The sequence below is a fragment of the Pelodiscus sinensis genome, chromosome 4, assembly GCF_049634645.1.
Source record: "Pelodiscus sinensis isolate JC-2024 chromosome 4, ASM4963464v1, whole genome shotgun sequence".
Lineage (NCBI taxonomy): Eukaryota > Metazoa > Chordata > Testudines > Trionychidae > Pelodiscus > Pelodiscus sinensis.
The window spans coordinates 102,624,305-102,637,904 of NC_134714.1; the positions used below are offsets into that span (position 1 = coordinate 102,624,305).

The following is a 13,600-nucleotide window of genomic DNA, read 5'->3' on the forward strand; positions in this document are numbered from 1 at the left end:
AGAAAAGGGAGAGGTTTATAAGATATTCATTAATAATTTGGGTGCCACAGGGTCACACACCCGAACAGGCACAGATGGACACAAGTGCACAAGACAAAATTCACTCTGCTCATGGGAGGAAAATCTTAGAGGTACACTTCCCCCAGTGTCTCCCCCAGAGTTAATGTAATGCAAATTAAGTTAATGCAAATACAGGATAGTTGCATGGGGGGGTTGTCCTGTGGGACCCAAACCTTTCCCTATTGGTAGGAGGATGGTGGGAGGAGTTTTTAGAGGAGTCACATGACACCCTTTACTTCTTGTCATGTGTCCCTCCAGAGGTGGGACTTCTTGTGGCAGGGTGCATAGCTAATGGGGGTCAGGAGGAGTGGCTAAATGTGTCCCTAATTTTGGTTCCGAAAAAATATGGTCAGCCTACCAATATGGATACACAGGCAGCACTGTTGTCTAGTGAAACTTTTAGTAATAACAGTTTGGTTTTTTTGAAGTGTCCTTTATGTTTTAAATAGATAATTCTTATGTGACTAGGTAAGGTCTTCACTAGGGGCTGGATTGATGGGGCAATGATTGATCCAGCAGGAGTTGATAGACACCATAAATAAACTGTCGCTTGCTTTCCCATTGACACACCACAGTGAAAACACCACAATAAAGCAGATCTAAGTACATGGACTTCAGCTATGTTGTTCACTTCTCTGAAGCTGCTTAGCTTAGATTGACCTTCTACAATAGTGGGGAACAGCCAAGAAAGGGAGATATGTCTGTGTTAGTTTAGGACTTCCATTTGGGTTTTCTGAACACCATGTGGTAGGTCAGCCTTCATTTTTTAATGAATACTTTAATGAGCCTTTGAGCTTTTTTTTTTTTCTTTTTTTCCTTTTTTGGTAGCAGGGATTTTGCACCCAGTGCAGAGACTATGGGCATGTCTACACTGCAGTTTGGATGGGGATATCAGAGTGAATGGAAGTGTTCAGCTGTAATTCTCCCATGTGGGTATGCAAACAAAAAAAGGCTCCTGTTTCCTATCAAGGGCTATGTTAATGTTTCTCTCTCATCTTGAGGGCTTTTAATTCATGCCTGAGTGTCCACCTGGGGGAGTTACAAATTGTATTGAGTATACGATTAGTCAATTGCCCACTTCTTAACATGCTTGGTATGAACAATATTGAGCACCACTGTGCTGTATCGAGTACACAATTAGTGGATAAGCTGCGCCTCTGCAGTTTACATGCAGTAGGAGCCGTGTGCGCAGGCAGCCCAGCTCCTACTATATTTAAAATGTAGGTCCAGGACCTGGCACAAGCCAGAACTCAGAAGTCTCAGCTCACGCTGGGTCCCAGACTGCTGCAGCTCGGCCTCTCCTGCCCCTCTCTCCACACGCTGTGGAGATGGTGCTGGGGAGTAAATTAGCTTTTAAGACAGCTCCCACACAGCACCAGCTCCTACTTCCCCTCCCCCTTGCTGCCTCTGATGCAGAAGGAGTAATGGAGGGAGGGGAAAGTGAGCAGTCGAGTAGTGATTTGACTACCCGATAAGCCTGAACTTATCAGATAGTCAACTACTTGAGTAGTCACTTACCTCCCTAATTCAGACACCTATTGTCCTAATTGTGGGGGCAGCATACACACTCCCTGCATCTGGGCTTGCCATTAGCAGAGCCATTGAACTACTTTCTGCCCAGAAGCTGAGGAAGCTGCTTTTGGAGCTTAGAAATTCCCCAGCTGAAACACTAAAAGGAGCAGAAAAAGTTGACATAGGTTGCTTTTAAAAAAATGCAACAATACAACAAGAGTTGATTGTAACTTCAAGAACATTACAAGTGTTGCCTGGCCTATGAAATCACAGGGATAGTGATGATACTTTAAAGGTAGTGTAATGAGGAGTTTGTTTTCCATACATAAAATTCACTTTTATGGAGGTAGAGTGCTGTTTTACCATTTTGGATGCCACAACAGTTATTTGCAGTTATCGAGCCGTGCCAGGTGCAGGGTCTGCTAGCTGGGTGCTGGCAGGCTTGCACCTGCCATGGGCATCGTAGCCAGCCCGTGCCCCTTTAAGGGGTCCAGGGCCGGGAGGGGGGCAATAGAGTTTCCCTGGCGTTGGCCAGAGTGGCCACCAGGGAAAGCTGGGGAGGGCTAGCCTCCCACTAGTTCGAATTAAGGGGCTACACACCCCTTAATTCGAACTAGTAAGTTCGAACTAGGCTTAATCCTCGTACAATGAGGTTTACCTAGTTCGAACTAAGCGCTCCGCTAGTTCGAATTAAGTTTGAACTAGCGGAGCGCTAGTGTAGCGCCTATCAAAGTTAATTCGAACTAACGTCTGTTAGTTCGAATTAACTTTGTAGTGTCGACATACCCTTAGAAAATAAGATCTCATATATTCAAAATGTTTTTGTTTATATTATACCATATATAGCATACACAGAGGAAATTACAAGTCACTTAAATGTGTCTAAAAAGTTTGTGCAGCCAACTGATCTAGTAAGTAGGGGGATCTAGTAAACTGGATAAGAGGGCACTAGCTCACAAGAGCTTATGCCCAAACTAAACTGGTAGTGTTTAAGGTGCTACAAGACTCTTCATTGTTTTTTTCTTTTTTATGTATGTATTTTATTTTTATTTTTGAAAATGAACTAATGTCTTTAGCTAACTTTTTAAAAGTGATGCCTATTGGCAACTTTATCTCTAGCATGAATGACCTTAATTACCTTAAAACATGCATATTGCTTCAAACAAAAAACAGAACTGTGTAATACTTAACACGGCTACATTTCTACCATTGCTTCAAAGAGACTTTAACTCCAGACTTCAACTAGAAGTTTCAGAATTGTCATTCATGCTTAAATTTGACACTTTAAGTATGGGTTTAAACAAAGACTCTAATTATCTCACCCATTACAAAGATAGCTTCCCTAATTATCACCCCTAATGTCATTACCTCACAGAAACTTACCTCCCTCCCCCTCTCCCCCGCAACCCTACTCCGTTCTAAAATTTGATTTGTCAATTTCACATGCATTCATTGTTTTTGATTGTATCACTTTGGTATATAGGGTCATGCCAATTTTCTTCCACATATTTGATCTGAGGAAGTGGGTCTGGCCCACGAAAGCTCATCACCTAATAAACCATCTTGTTAGTCTTTAAAGAGGTGCATAGCTCTGTCTTTTGTATTCTATGGGCACACTTCAGAAACCAGAGCCAGGCTCTCCCTACACTTTTCACATACCATCAATGCTATCCATTTTCTGCAGTTATCTCCTCAGGCTGACAATGGAAACTGGAGGAATAATAGAATATAGAACAGGGTGATAATTAACTGCCAGATGCCTTCCCCCCACATTCCATCCCTTTCCTGACTATATATTCACCATGAAGTTGCTCACTGACATATACTCAAGAACTCCTTCAAAAGAACAAAGAGAGGAAGTCTTGGAGAAAAGAGAAATGACAGGGGAGGAAGTCAAGGGGGAAAAAGCAGAGGAAGAAGTGGGTGGTAGATAGGAAAGTGCAGAGGACAGTTCTAGTGGTCCAAAATCTCTAGACTACAACATTTCCCAAAAAAGCCTGTGACAAAGACATTTCAAACTTTCCTATTATTTAAAAAAATAAATGAAGGGTTTATCCCAAAGATAAGTATTATAAACAAAACAAGAGCTTTTATATACATTCCAAGTGATTTAAGAGCCCTTTCTCCCAGATGCTTTTGAAGAGCCCCAGTTCTTCTTTAAAGAGCGTGAAAGTGGAAAAAATAGCCATGCTGCTCCTTTGCAGAGATTACAGCTATGAAATTGATGAGCATTTCAATTTATGAAAATTTTCGTGATGTAAATCCTGTGTACTTTATACCACACATACCTTTTCCCCCATGTTCTACTTATGCAAGTGCCAATAACGCCTAGATTTGTCCCTCTGAGGGCTGGGAATTCTTAATGAAGGACCAATCTAGATTTTGTATACTTTATAGCTGTAACTCAGCCATAAAATTGGGGAGCCATATTTCTACAGTTGCAACTGAGCTACTTTAAAATGTAATGTAATAGCAAAACTGATGAACTCAGTAGCATGAATTGGTTAAAAATAAATCTTCAATATCAAACTTTGATGACAGCATTAATATTCACAAGACTTGCTGGATTCTAAACATTCTCACCAGATCTTATGGAAATGAACACCGCCATGCTGTTCACTGTCACACAGACTGCCCCCCCTTCTACTTGCAGTTAGAGAAGTAAAGGGTTCATCAGTTGACCAATATGCATCAGTCTAATAGTAAATATATTGCAGTTAATGGTTAAAACAGATGTTATCAATTTTGTAAAATTTTACATCCCTACTAGAGCTGTCATTTCCTCAAGCCAACTGCACTCCCTGCCTTCATCTCTGAGCACACTGTGTGCATCAACAAATCTGCCTCTTCCCTATTACCACTCATGACAGTTTCCAGGGCAGGATAAGTCACTCTGCCCTCACAGAGCAATGGCTTAAGAGCCCAGAACAGTGGGGACCAGAAATAGTCAGAATACATTCGATTCTCGAGCTCTCAATGCCACTCCCAGGTGCCTTACTCTGCATTAGGAGCCAGCACAGGGATCCTGGCTGGGCACAACCCCCATCCTACCCATAGACACTACCTGGAGAGCAGACACTGACATGTGCTGCCCCAACTGCCCAGGAGACTCTGCTGAGTCCCTAAACACCATCCAGACTTCTACCATGAGGACATCTGCTCCGGGCCCAAGCTGTCGCAGGGTGCAGGTGCAGTTTGCTAAGGATGCAGGCTGCAGTGGACACTTGCTACCTCCTGGCCCATGGGGAGGCCAAGGGCACGTGAATGGAACTAGCACTCCTGGAGGCAATTCTGCACCACTGCATGTGTGCAGAATTCATGTTCCCCACAGATTTCTTTGCTTGCCCTCAGAAAAAGGACACAGAGAGAAGCAAAGGAAGCTGCAAAAGCAGCACACCATTTCCTAGCAGCAAATGTACACTGTCTCACGCACCCAGAGCGGTTAGCAGAGGGGTAAATCACTGAAGTGCTCAGGAGCCCCCAATCAGTGACTCCTACCTGACCTGGAATCAGCTGCTAGCCCTAGCTGGGTTGGAGGCAGGAAAGGATAAGGCTTCTTCTTCCCCTGCAAGGAGTAGTTAGGGTTGGGTCAGACCCATCCCCAGAAACCTCCCCCAGCTGCATGAAGAAAAGCATCCTGCCAGGCTTCCTGCTTGGCTCTCTTCTTAGCTGGGGGAAGGACACACTATAAGGGAGCTGCTCCCCCATCCACCCAATCCTTGTGCACCTGGAGCCTCCCAAACCCATATATTCCTGGCAAGCTTCACCCAGTACATTCAGAACTGTCTCCCACTGAACCTCAATCTCTGCATCTGGAACCCCCTTACCCACAGATCCTCTGCCTCTGGTTCCCCACCCAAACCATTCCTGATTCAGCTCCCTACACTCAAATCCCTGATCAGTGATTTGAGTGCAGAACCCTTAACCCTCACATAGAATCCTAGGGCTGGAAGAGACCTCAGGAGGTCATCAAGTCCAACCCCCTGCCCAAAGCAGGACCAACCCAATTAAATCATCCTAGCCAGGGCTCTATCAAGCTGAGACTTAAAACCCTGTAGGGATGAAGATTCCACCAGCACCCTAAGTAACCCATTCCAGTGCTTCACCACCCTCCTAGGGAAACAGTTTTCCTAATATCCAACCTAGACTTCCCCCACTGCAACCTGAGACCTTTGCTCCTTGTTCTGCCATCCGTCACTACTGAGAACAGCCTCTCTCCATCCTCTTTGGAACCTCCCTTCAGGAAGTTGAAGGCTGCTATCAAATCCCCCCTCACTCCTCTCTTCAGCAGACTAAATAAGCCCAAATCCCTCAGCTTCGCCTCATAAGTCATATGCTCCAGCCCCCTAATCACTTTGGTTTCTCTCCACTGGACCCTCTCCAATGCATCCACATCATTTCTGTAGTGGGCGGGGGAGGGGGAGGGGGCGCAGAACTGGACACAGTACTCCAGATGTGGCCTCACCAGTGCTGAATAAAGGGGAATAACCACTTCTCTAGATCTGCTGGCAATGCTCCTACCAACGCAACCTAATATTCCATTTGCCTTCTTGGCTACAAGGGCACAATGTTGACTCATCCAGCTTCTCATCCATTGTAATCCCCAGGTCCTTTTTTGCTAAGCTGCTTCTTAGCCATTCAGTCCCCAGCCTATAACAATATTTGGGATTCTTCCATCTCATCAGATTTCTTTTGGCCCAATCCTCTAATTTGTCTAGGTCACTCTGGACCCTATCCCTGCCCTCCAACGTATCTACCTCTCCCCCAGCTTAGTGTCATCTGCAAACTTGCTGAGGGTGCAATCCATCCTCTCATCTAGGTAATTAATAAAGATGTTGAACAAAACCGGCCCTAGAACCAATCCTTGGAGCACTCCACTTGAAACCAACTGCCAGCCAGACATCGAGTCGTTGCTCACTGCCCACTGAACCCAACAATCTAGCCAGCTTTCCAGCCACCATTTATCCAATCCATATTTCCTTAATTTGCTGGCAAGAATACTGTGGGAGACCATACTAAAAGCTTTTTTAAAATCAAGATATATCACATCCACTGACTTCCCCATGTCCACAGAGCCAGTTACCTCATCATAGAAGCTAATCAGGTTGGTCAGGCATGAATCCATGTTAACTATTCCTGATCACTTTCCCCTCTTCCAAATGCTTCAAAATGGATTCCTTGAGGATCCCTTCCGGGGACGGAGGTAAGGCTGACTGGTCTTTAGTCCCCTGGATTGTCTTTCTTCCCTTATTAAAAGATGAGCACTACATTTGCCTTTTTCCAGTCATCCAGGACCTCTCCCAATCTCTACGAGTTTTCAAAGATAATGGCCAAAGGCTCTGCAAGGACATCTGCCAACTCCCTCAATACCCTCATATGCATTAAACCCAGCCCCATGGATTTGTGTATGTCTAGCTTTTCTAAATAGTTCTTAACCTGTTCTTTCTCCACTGAGGGCTGCCCACCTCCTTCCCATACTGTGTTGCCTAGTGTAGTAGTCTGGGAACTGCCCTTGTCTGTGAAGACAGAGGCCAAAAAAAGCATTGAGTACTTCAGGTTTTCCCACATCATCTGTCACTAGGTTACCTCCCTCATCCAGTAAGGGCACCACACCCTCCCTGATCACCCTCTTATTGCTAACATGCTTATAGAAACCTTTCTTGTTATCCTTCACATCCCCTGCTAGCTGCAATTCCAATTGTGCTTTTGCCTTCCTGATTACACCTCTGCATTCTCGAATAATATATTTATACTCCTCCATAGTCATCTGTCCAAATTTCCACTTCTTGTAAGCTTCCATTTTTTGTTTAAGATCACCAAGGATTTTACTTCTAAGCCAATCTGGTCGCCTACAAAATTGGCTTTTCTGCGCACCAGGATGATTTGTTCTTAGGCCTTCAGTAAGGATTCTTTAAAATACTGCCAGCTATCCTGGAGTCCTTTCCCCTTCATGTAAGCATCCCAAGATATCCTGCCCATCTATTCTCTGAGGGAGTAAAAGTCTGATTTTCTGAAGCCCAGGGTGTATATTTTGCTGCTTTCCTTTCTTCCTTCACAACCAGACCTCCATGTCATGACCCCCAACTAGCTCCATCCAACTCCCACTCCATCAAGACCCATTCAAAACCCATTCCCCCAGTACCCAGCTCGCTCTTCTAACCCCCAACCATCTCCACCTGGAACCCTCACAATGAGTCTCTGTGCACCCAGATCCTTCCAGACCTTGACCCCCCACTCAGTGAGCTGCCTGCACTTAGATTGCCCCACACAGACTCCTCTCACCACACACCTGGATCTCAAACACATAGCCCCTTCAAACTAGGGTCCTGCTTGTCCCACAATTGGTACACCTGGCACAGAGGGGCAGCTCTCCAGGGTGTTTTCAGTGTAGATCCAGGACATGTGCTGTGTCACGGATAGATGCATCCTATCTGAGGAGTCTGTGTCCTGGGGATGGGGAGGGGGTTGCTACAGGTTGATCCCACTACTATGCTAGAGCCTCTGCTTTTATTTACTGACAAACACAACTTGCAGAACTTTACATATTTTGTGCAGAATTTAAACTGGCCAAAGTCCTGTGATGCACTGAGGGAGTCTGGGTCATTGATAGTGGCACCTGGTGCCACTATGACACCTCCTGGTCCACATGACAGGTTGTCCTCACCACTATAACAACCCTGGATCATGTGATAGTCTCTCCAGTCCTTCCCTCACCATGACAGTGTGTAGGAGAGAGTGCTGACTAGGGATATATATTAAATGGGTAACCAATTATAACAGTTCAAATGGGTACTTTTTAAATTATATTTGCATCTTTACTTGAAACCATGTAACATTAGTGGGAAAACCACAGTAATTGTATCCAAAAGCAACAATAAGAAAGTATTTACAATTATTGTAGTTTCATAGCTAGAAACAAGGAGTCAATGCCAAATGACAAGTAAGATTTCCATGTTTCAGTAAGTGCTCTTTAGATAACTCATTTGCTGTGTAAGAAAATCATTTATACTATGCATAATTGTTTATCTTTGGTAACAAAATCTGGCAATTAAAAATTGTTCTAAATCAGAAATTGAAGTTCTCAACTCACCTTAGTGTTCAGACAAGATCTTCCTCGCTTATATTCTTTATGACTTGCTCTTTTATCAAGTTTATTCCACAAAGCTTTGGCCTTCCAGCTGGTCACCTTTGACTTCAATTTAGTATAGAAATTTCTGTTGTCCAATGGATCTAGTTCCAGCTGACAGGTGAGGATATTAAAGGCCTGAATGGTACCTTTGCATGTTGATGCTCGTACAAAGTTTTCAAACATCTGGCCACCTTGGCTGTGTTTTTCATCATCATTTTCCTCCATGTTCTGAGCACCATGTACACAAAGGACTAAACTTGAGCTATGGTGACCTGACGCAGGTGATAAACACTATCAAGTACTTACAAGAATATTTTACCTAGGGGAAAAAAAAGAATCAAATTAACATTTTCAGCACATTGAAAATCACAACTTTCTCAATCATATTTAAAACCAGCTAGACACAAAGCACATAGAAATGAAAGGCTTCCCCAAATGAGCCAAAGTACAGAATAAAGTTAATAACGGCATCAAATACACCATTTATAGAAATTATAAATAAAATTATGCAATAAGGGTGTTGTAAATACCAATAGTATAAGGTGGTTTAAAAAAAAAAAAAAGAGTACTAGATATGTTCATGGAGGAGAGGTGCATTAATGGCTACTAGTCAGCAGGGATGCAAAACCATGCTCTGCAGCAGGGGTAGGCAATAATTTTTGACCGGGGCCCCTTCAGAAATTTTTGAAGTGGCCCAGAGCCACCCTGGAAGGGGCAGGGCCTCAGGTGCAAGGGGGCAGGACCAGGACTTTTCCATGATTCCCCACCCACAGAGCCTGATTGATCTGGGGGTGAGGGAGTAAGCAAAGCCTTCCCCCCCAGAGAGAACCACTAGCTTTTCTGAACATCTGGTGGTTCCCTCTGGGGGCCCATGCCCCTGGCAGTGGGAAGAGACTTTGCGTGCTGTCTCCAGGTCAATCAGGGGGTGGGAGGAGAAGGAGCACGTGAAGTCTCTCGCTCCCTGCCCCCGCCCTGCAAGGGAGCGCTGCACTTAGAGTCAACTGCCAGCTGAGCAGCATCTGGCAGTTGACTTTAAGGCTACATCTAGACCACATGGCTCCGTCAATGGAGCCATGTAAAATAGTTTATTCGGCATAGTCAAAGAAGCAGGAATTTAAATAATGCCCGCTTCATTAAAATAAAAATGGCCGCCACGCTGTGCCGACGATCAGCTGATCCGGCACAGCGCGGCAGTCTAGACGCAGCACGGTCAACAAAGGAAGCCTAAGACGTAGCCTAAGTGCTGAGCCCCTGGCAGGGCAGAAGGAGACTTCATGTTCTTCCCCCTGCTCCAAGCCCTGATTGGCCTGAGGGCAGAGGGGAGCACACAAAGTCTCCTCCCACCCTGCCCCCATCCTGCAAGGAGCACTGCACCCCTCACAGGCGGGAGGAGACTTTGCACATTCCCCCTGCCTCCAAGCCAATTAGGACTTGGGGATGGGGAGACGCACACAAAGTCTCCTCCCCCCTGCCAGGAGCACACGGTGCTTCTAAGTACCATGCAGTCCTTGCAGTGTGGTGGCAGGGCAGGAGGAGACTTTGCGGGCTTCCCCCGCCCCCAGGCCCTGATTGGCCTGGCGGAGGAGGGAGTGGCAGGGCCTCTGTGAGCTGGATCAACTTGCTTGGTGGATGGATCCGCCCCACAGAGGCCATTTTGCCCACCCCTGTTCTGCAGGATCTAAGCCTCTGATTTCCAGAAGCTGGGAATGGGCAACAGGAGATGGATCACTTGACTATTACCTATTCTGGATTCCCTTGAAACACCTGGCATTGGCCACTGTAAGACAAAAGGATACTGGGCTAGATAGACCAGCCCACTATGGCCATAGATGGTCTAGCCCACTATGGCCATTCTTATTAATCTAATGCTCAGCATCAGTTTATTTCATAATAACCACTATGAATATCCTAAAACATTCTCAGATGCACTGGTTTCAAGGACAATTTATTCTCCCTAAAATACTACCACATTTGTCTAACAACAGTTATTTTTGGCCTTAGTCTGCTAGCTAGGAATCATACCTTTCTGAAGGCTTCACACACTAATTCTTCAGAATCAACCCTCAACCACAACTGCAGTCAGAGTCCTTAGTCTCTGGGAACCAGCCATAAGTCAACATTATTTAAAAGAAAGATGTCCAGTTACAGCTAGGGCATTTGTACACAACTAATCCAGAACACCACAGATTCAGCAGGAGGATTCTGTTCCTCTTGTCATAAGTTGCACACAGAAATATTTAGGATGACTGGAGCATCAAGTCTTGCTACTTCAGAACTGAAATTCTGAAGACCTACTCCACTCTTCCAACACCCATATGAACCACACTTGAATGAGAAAGAATCTACAGTAGGACTCTTAGGCCAAGGGAGTTAATCCTGAATTCTTTGCACATCATTATTTTAAAATGATTCAATTCATGCAATGAGAGAGTCATCGCTGTGTGTGTTAATACTGTAATAGAGTGTGCATGCTATCCCTATGGGCCCTTCCTAGTAAGGTATTCCTCATGGTCAAACCATATGCAGTAATTAGAATAAATACTACAGAGTTGTGATAAGAGAAAGATACCTCAAATACTAAAATAACTTTGTTGGGTCACTCACAGATCCCATTTTAACCCCTCATTCTGAATTTCAGACACTCCCCACTAAAAGTCATCCAAGGACAAAAAGTTTAGATTCCCAAAAGCATTAAGATAAATGATTTAGCTGCTTACAATTGGCAAGAGCTTAGCTGGACTCAAGTCCCCAGTTTTAAGTGGGGCCTGTCATAGTCCCTTCTTCCTGCTATTAATGCATCACCTCCCATTCAAAACAAAGTTGCTTTGGTATGTGTGTTTGATCTCCCACATAATTAATTATTTTACTTGGACCCCCATCAGTTGGCTTTTAGCTTTAAAATAAATGACTAAAATGGCCTTCACAGATGCACTTTTATCATTCTCTACACACATTTACTTTAAACAAAAGAAGCCAACATAATCAATGTATTTAAATTAAAAGGAGACCCATCATATAAATCTTGCATTCTTTCAACATAAATGAATATATGCAACCTATAAACACTCCTATGGGAAGAAACAGGGAATCTTTTGGAATACTTATATTTTGTGACCATGCTTAAAATAGCCTTTGCTTTTACATCATTCTGTTGCCATTTTAGGGTATAATGCATTTCCAGCATTGAGTGTTGTACCTTTTTTTGGATGCATTGCCATGATTACATGTTGCCAAAAATAAGATAGGCAATTTTGTTTTCCAGTCTCAGATCCTCATTTGTGGTATGTTCCCTGTTCATTTTTTAAGGGCTTCATGAAGCGAAAAACAATCTTTTCCTTGCTTCGGCTTTCAGAGGCTCTCATCTCTGCTAGGAACCTTCCATTCCCACTCAGTACTTTCAAGCCCAAGGTGATTAACGGTTAAATTCTCAAAATACACCCACGATATATAAAAGTCAGCATAGGGAAACAAGCGAAAACTAACAGATGAGTGATACTCCTTTAGCCACCCACTTAGTTTCATCCAAGATAACTCTAAATTTTCCAGCCTCTGCCAGTGTTAGCTTCCTACAGCAAAAACCTTATGACTTTTTCCTGTCTGTCCCTGGAGAATGGTCAGTGTGCCACCATGATCATCAATAACTTCTCATCTAAGCAATCACCAGAATATTTGGAAGAAGCCCTTTTACATTGTACTACTTACTGACACATTCAGACTGCACTCCAGAGCACCTCAGACATTAGTGGTATTTGATTTTCTGTAGACTTCAATTAATCTAAAGGAAAGAGGCACTTTCCATGGACTCTTGGTTCTTAGCAAACAGGAGAAGAAATCAGCCTCTACGAGAGGTACAAGACAATAAATTTAGTGCTTGGCCAATCTAGAGAGTTTCCTTGAGTTGGGTGAGCCTCTTAAGACCAAGTGAGTTCCAAACACGTTTTGATTCCATCTGCCTTTTTTTTTTTATTAAAGAGTTGAGTAGAATCTGATTCCCTCATCTTTTATGAACACATGGGCTTTTTGTCACAGTCACACTCACTCCAGCGGAAAGAGGCAAGATTCTAGACTAGTTTCGTAGTGCCCACCTCTGGCACTACAAGCACTGGTGCAGATGGAATGTTAAAGGAAGGAAGGGTGGAAAGGAATAGTGCCAGAGGTGTGGCATCAGTCTTAAGCAGCACCCAAATACAATGTAACTACGGTATGGGAAGGGATCTTCAGGAGGAGAATGAAGAGAAGGATCTCTGGCAGATGGGGTGGAGTCCTAGGAACTAGTCATTCTATGCACCATGTCTCCTTCTGGCATCAGGGGGAAAACTCCACTCTAAAAATGCCAACAGATGAGCTAATATTTACCTACCCTCTGTGCCTTCTATCCTCCCTTTGGAAAGGGAATGGAAAAAGGTAAGAGGCACTGGCAGGTAGTGGGACCCAGCACCAACATGACTTGATAAGAAGGCATACTGTTGAGGAGAGAGATAGGGTATCAGAAGCAGCACAGGTAGACAACCCCTTTACACAGATGCCCTGGGACTCCTGTCCCTTTCATGTAGCTTTGAGTGGAAGTCTGGAACTCCATAAAAAGTGAGGCTTTCCCATTGTCCTGACTAAACTTCACCCCAATCCCTTTAGGCCAGTCAGTTTCCAAAATAATCCTAAAACTATTTAGCATGGGTTACATGAAATTTCAGCAGACACATGTTAATCATGTCAGAGGTCAAGTTTTTAAGAAGAGCCACAATTTGTGGTTTACAGGACATGAAGAGCAAGAGACTCTGGTTACTGTGAATTCCAGATTGCTACTGAAAACACCACGGGTCTATTATTGGCATGGGCATTATGTTGGTGTAAGCACGATGTTGACAGACAATGAAGATTATATTGCTCTGAGGGTACGCA

General features: G+C 44.1%; 1 protein-coding gene across 19 annotated transcripts in view; it reads right to left on the bottom strand.

The window, feature by feature from the left end:
• The window catches only part of MICAL2 (microtubule associated monooxygenase, calponin and LIM domain containing 2), a 243,117-nt gene that overhangs the window by 180,095 nt on the left and 49,422 nt on the right, over nucleotides 1-13,600 (bottom strand). For all 19 annotated transcript variants that reach the window (XR_012903606.1, XR_012903607.1, XM_075927882.1 and 16 more), the window contains exon 2: nucleotides 8,663-9,020. Coding sequence is in view for 17 of the 19 variants with exons in the window: in XM_075927882.1 (XP_075783997.1) it covers nucleotides 8,663-8,926 (264 nt within the window). In the remaining 2 variants the exon portion in view is untranslated. The remainder of the gene's footprint in view (nucleotides 1-8,662; nucleotides 9,021-13,600) is intronic.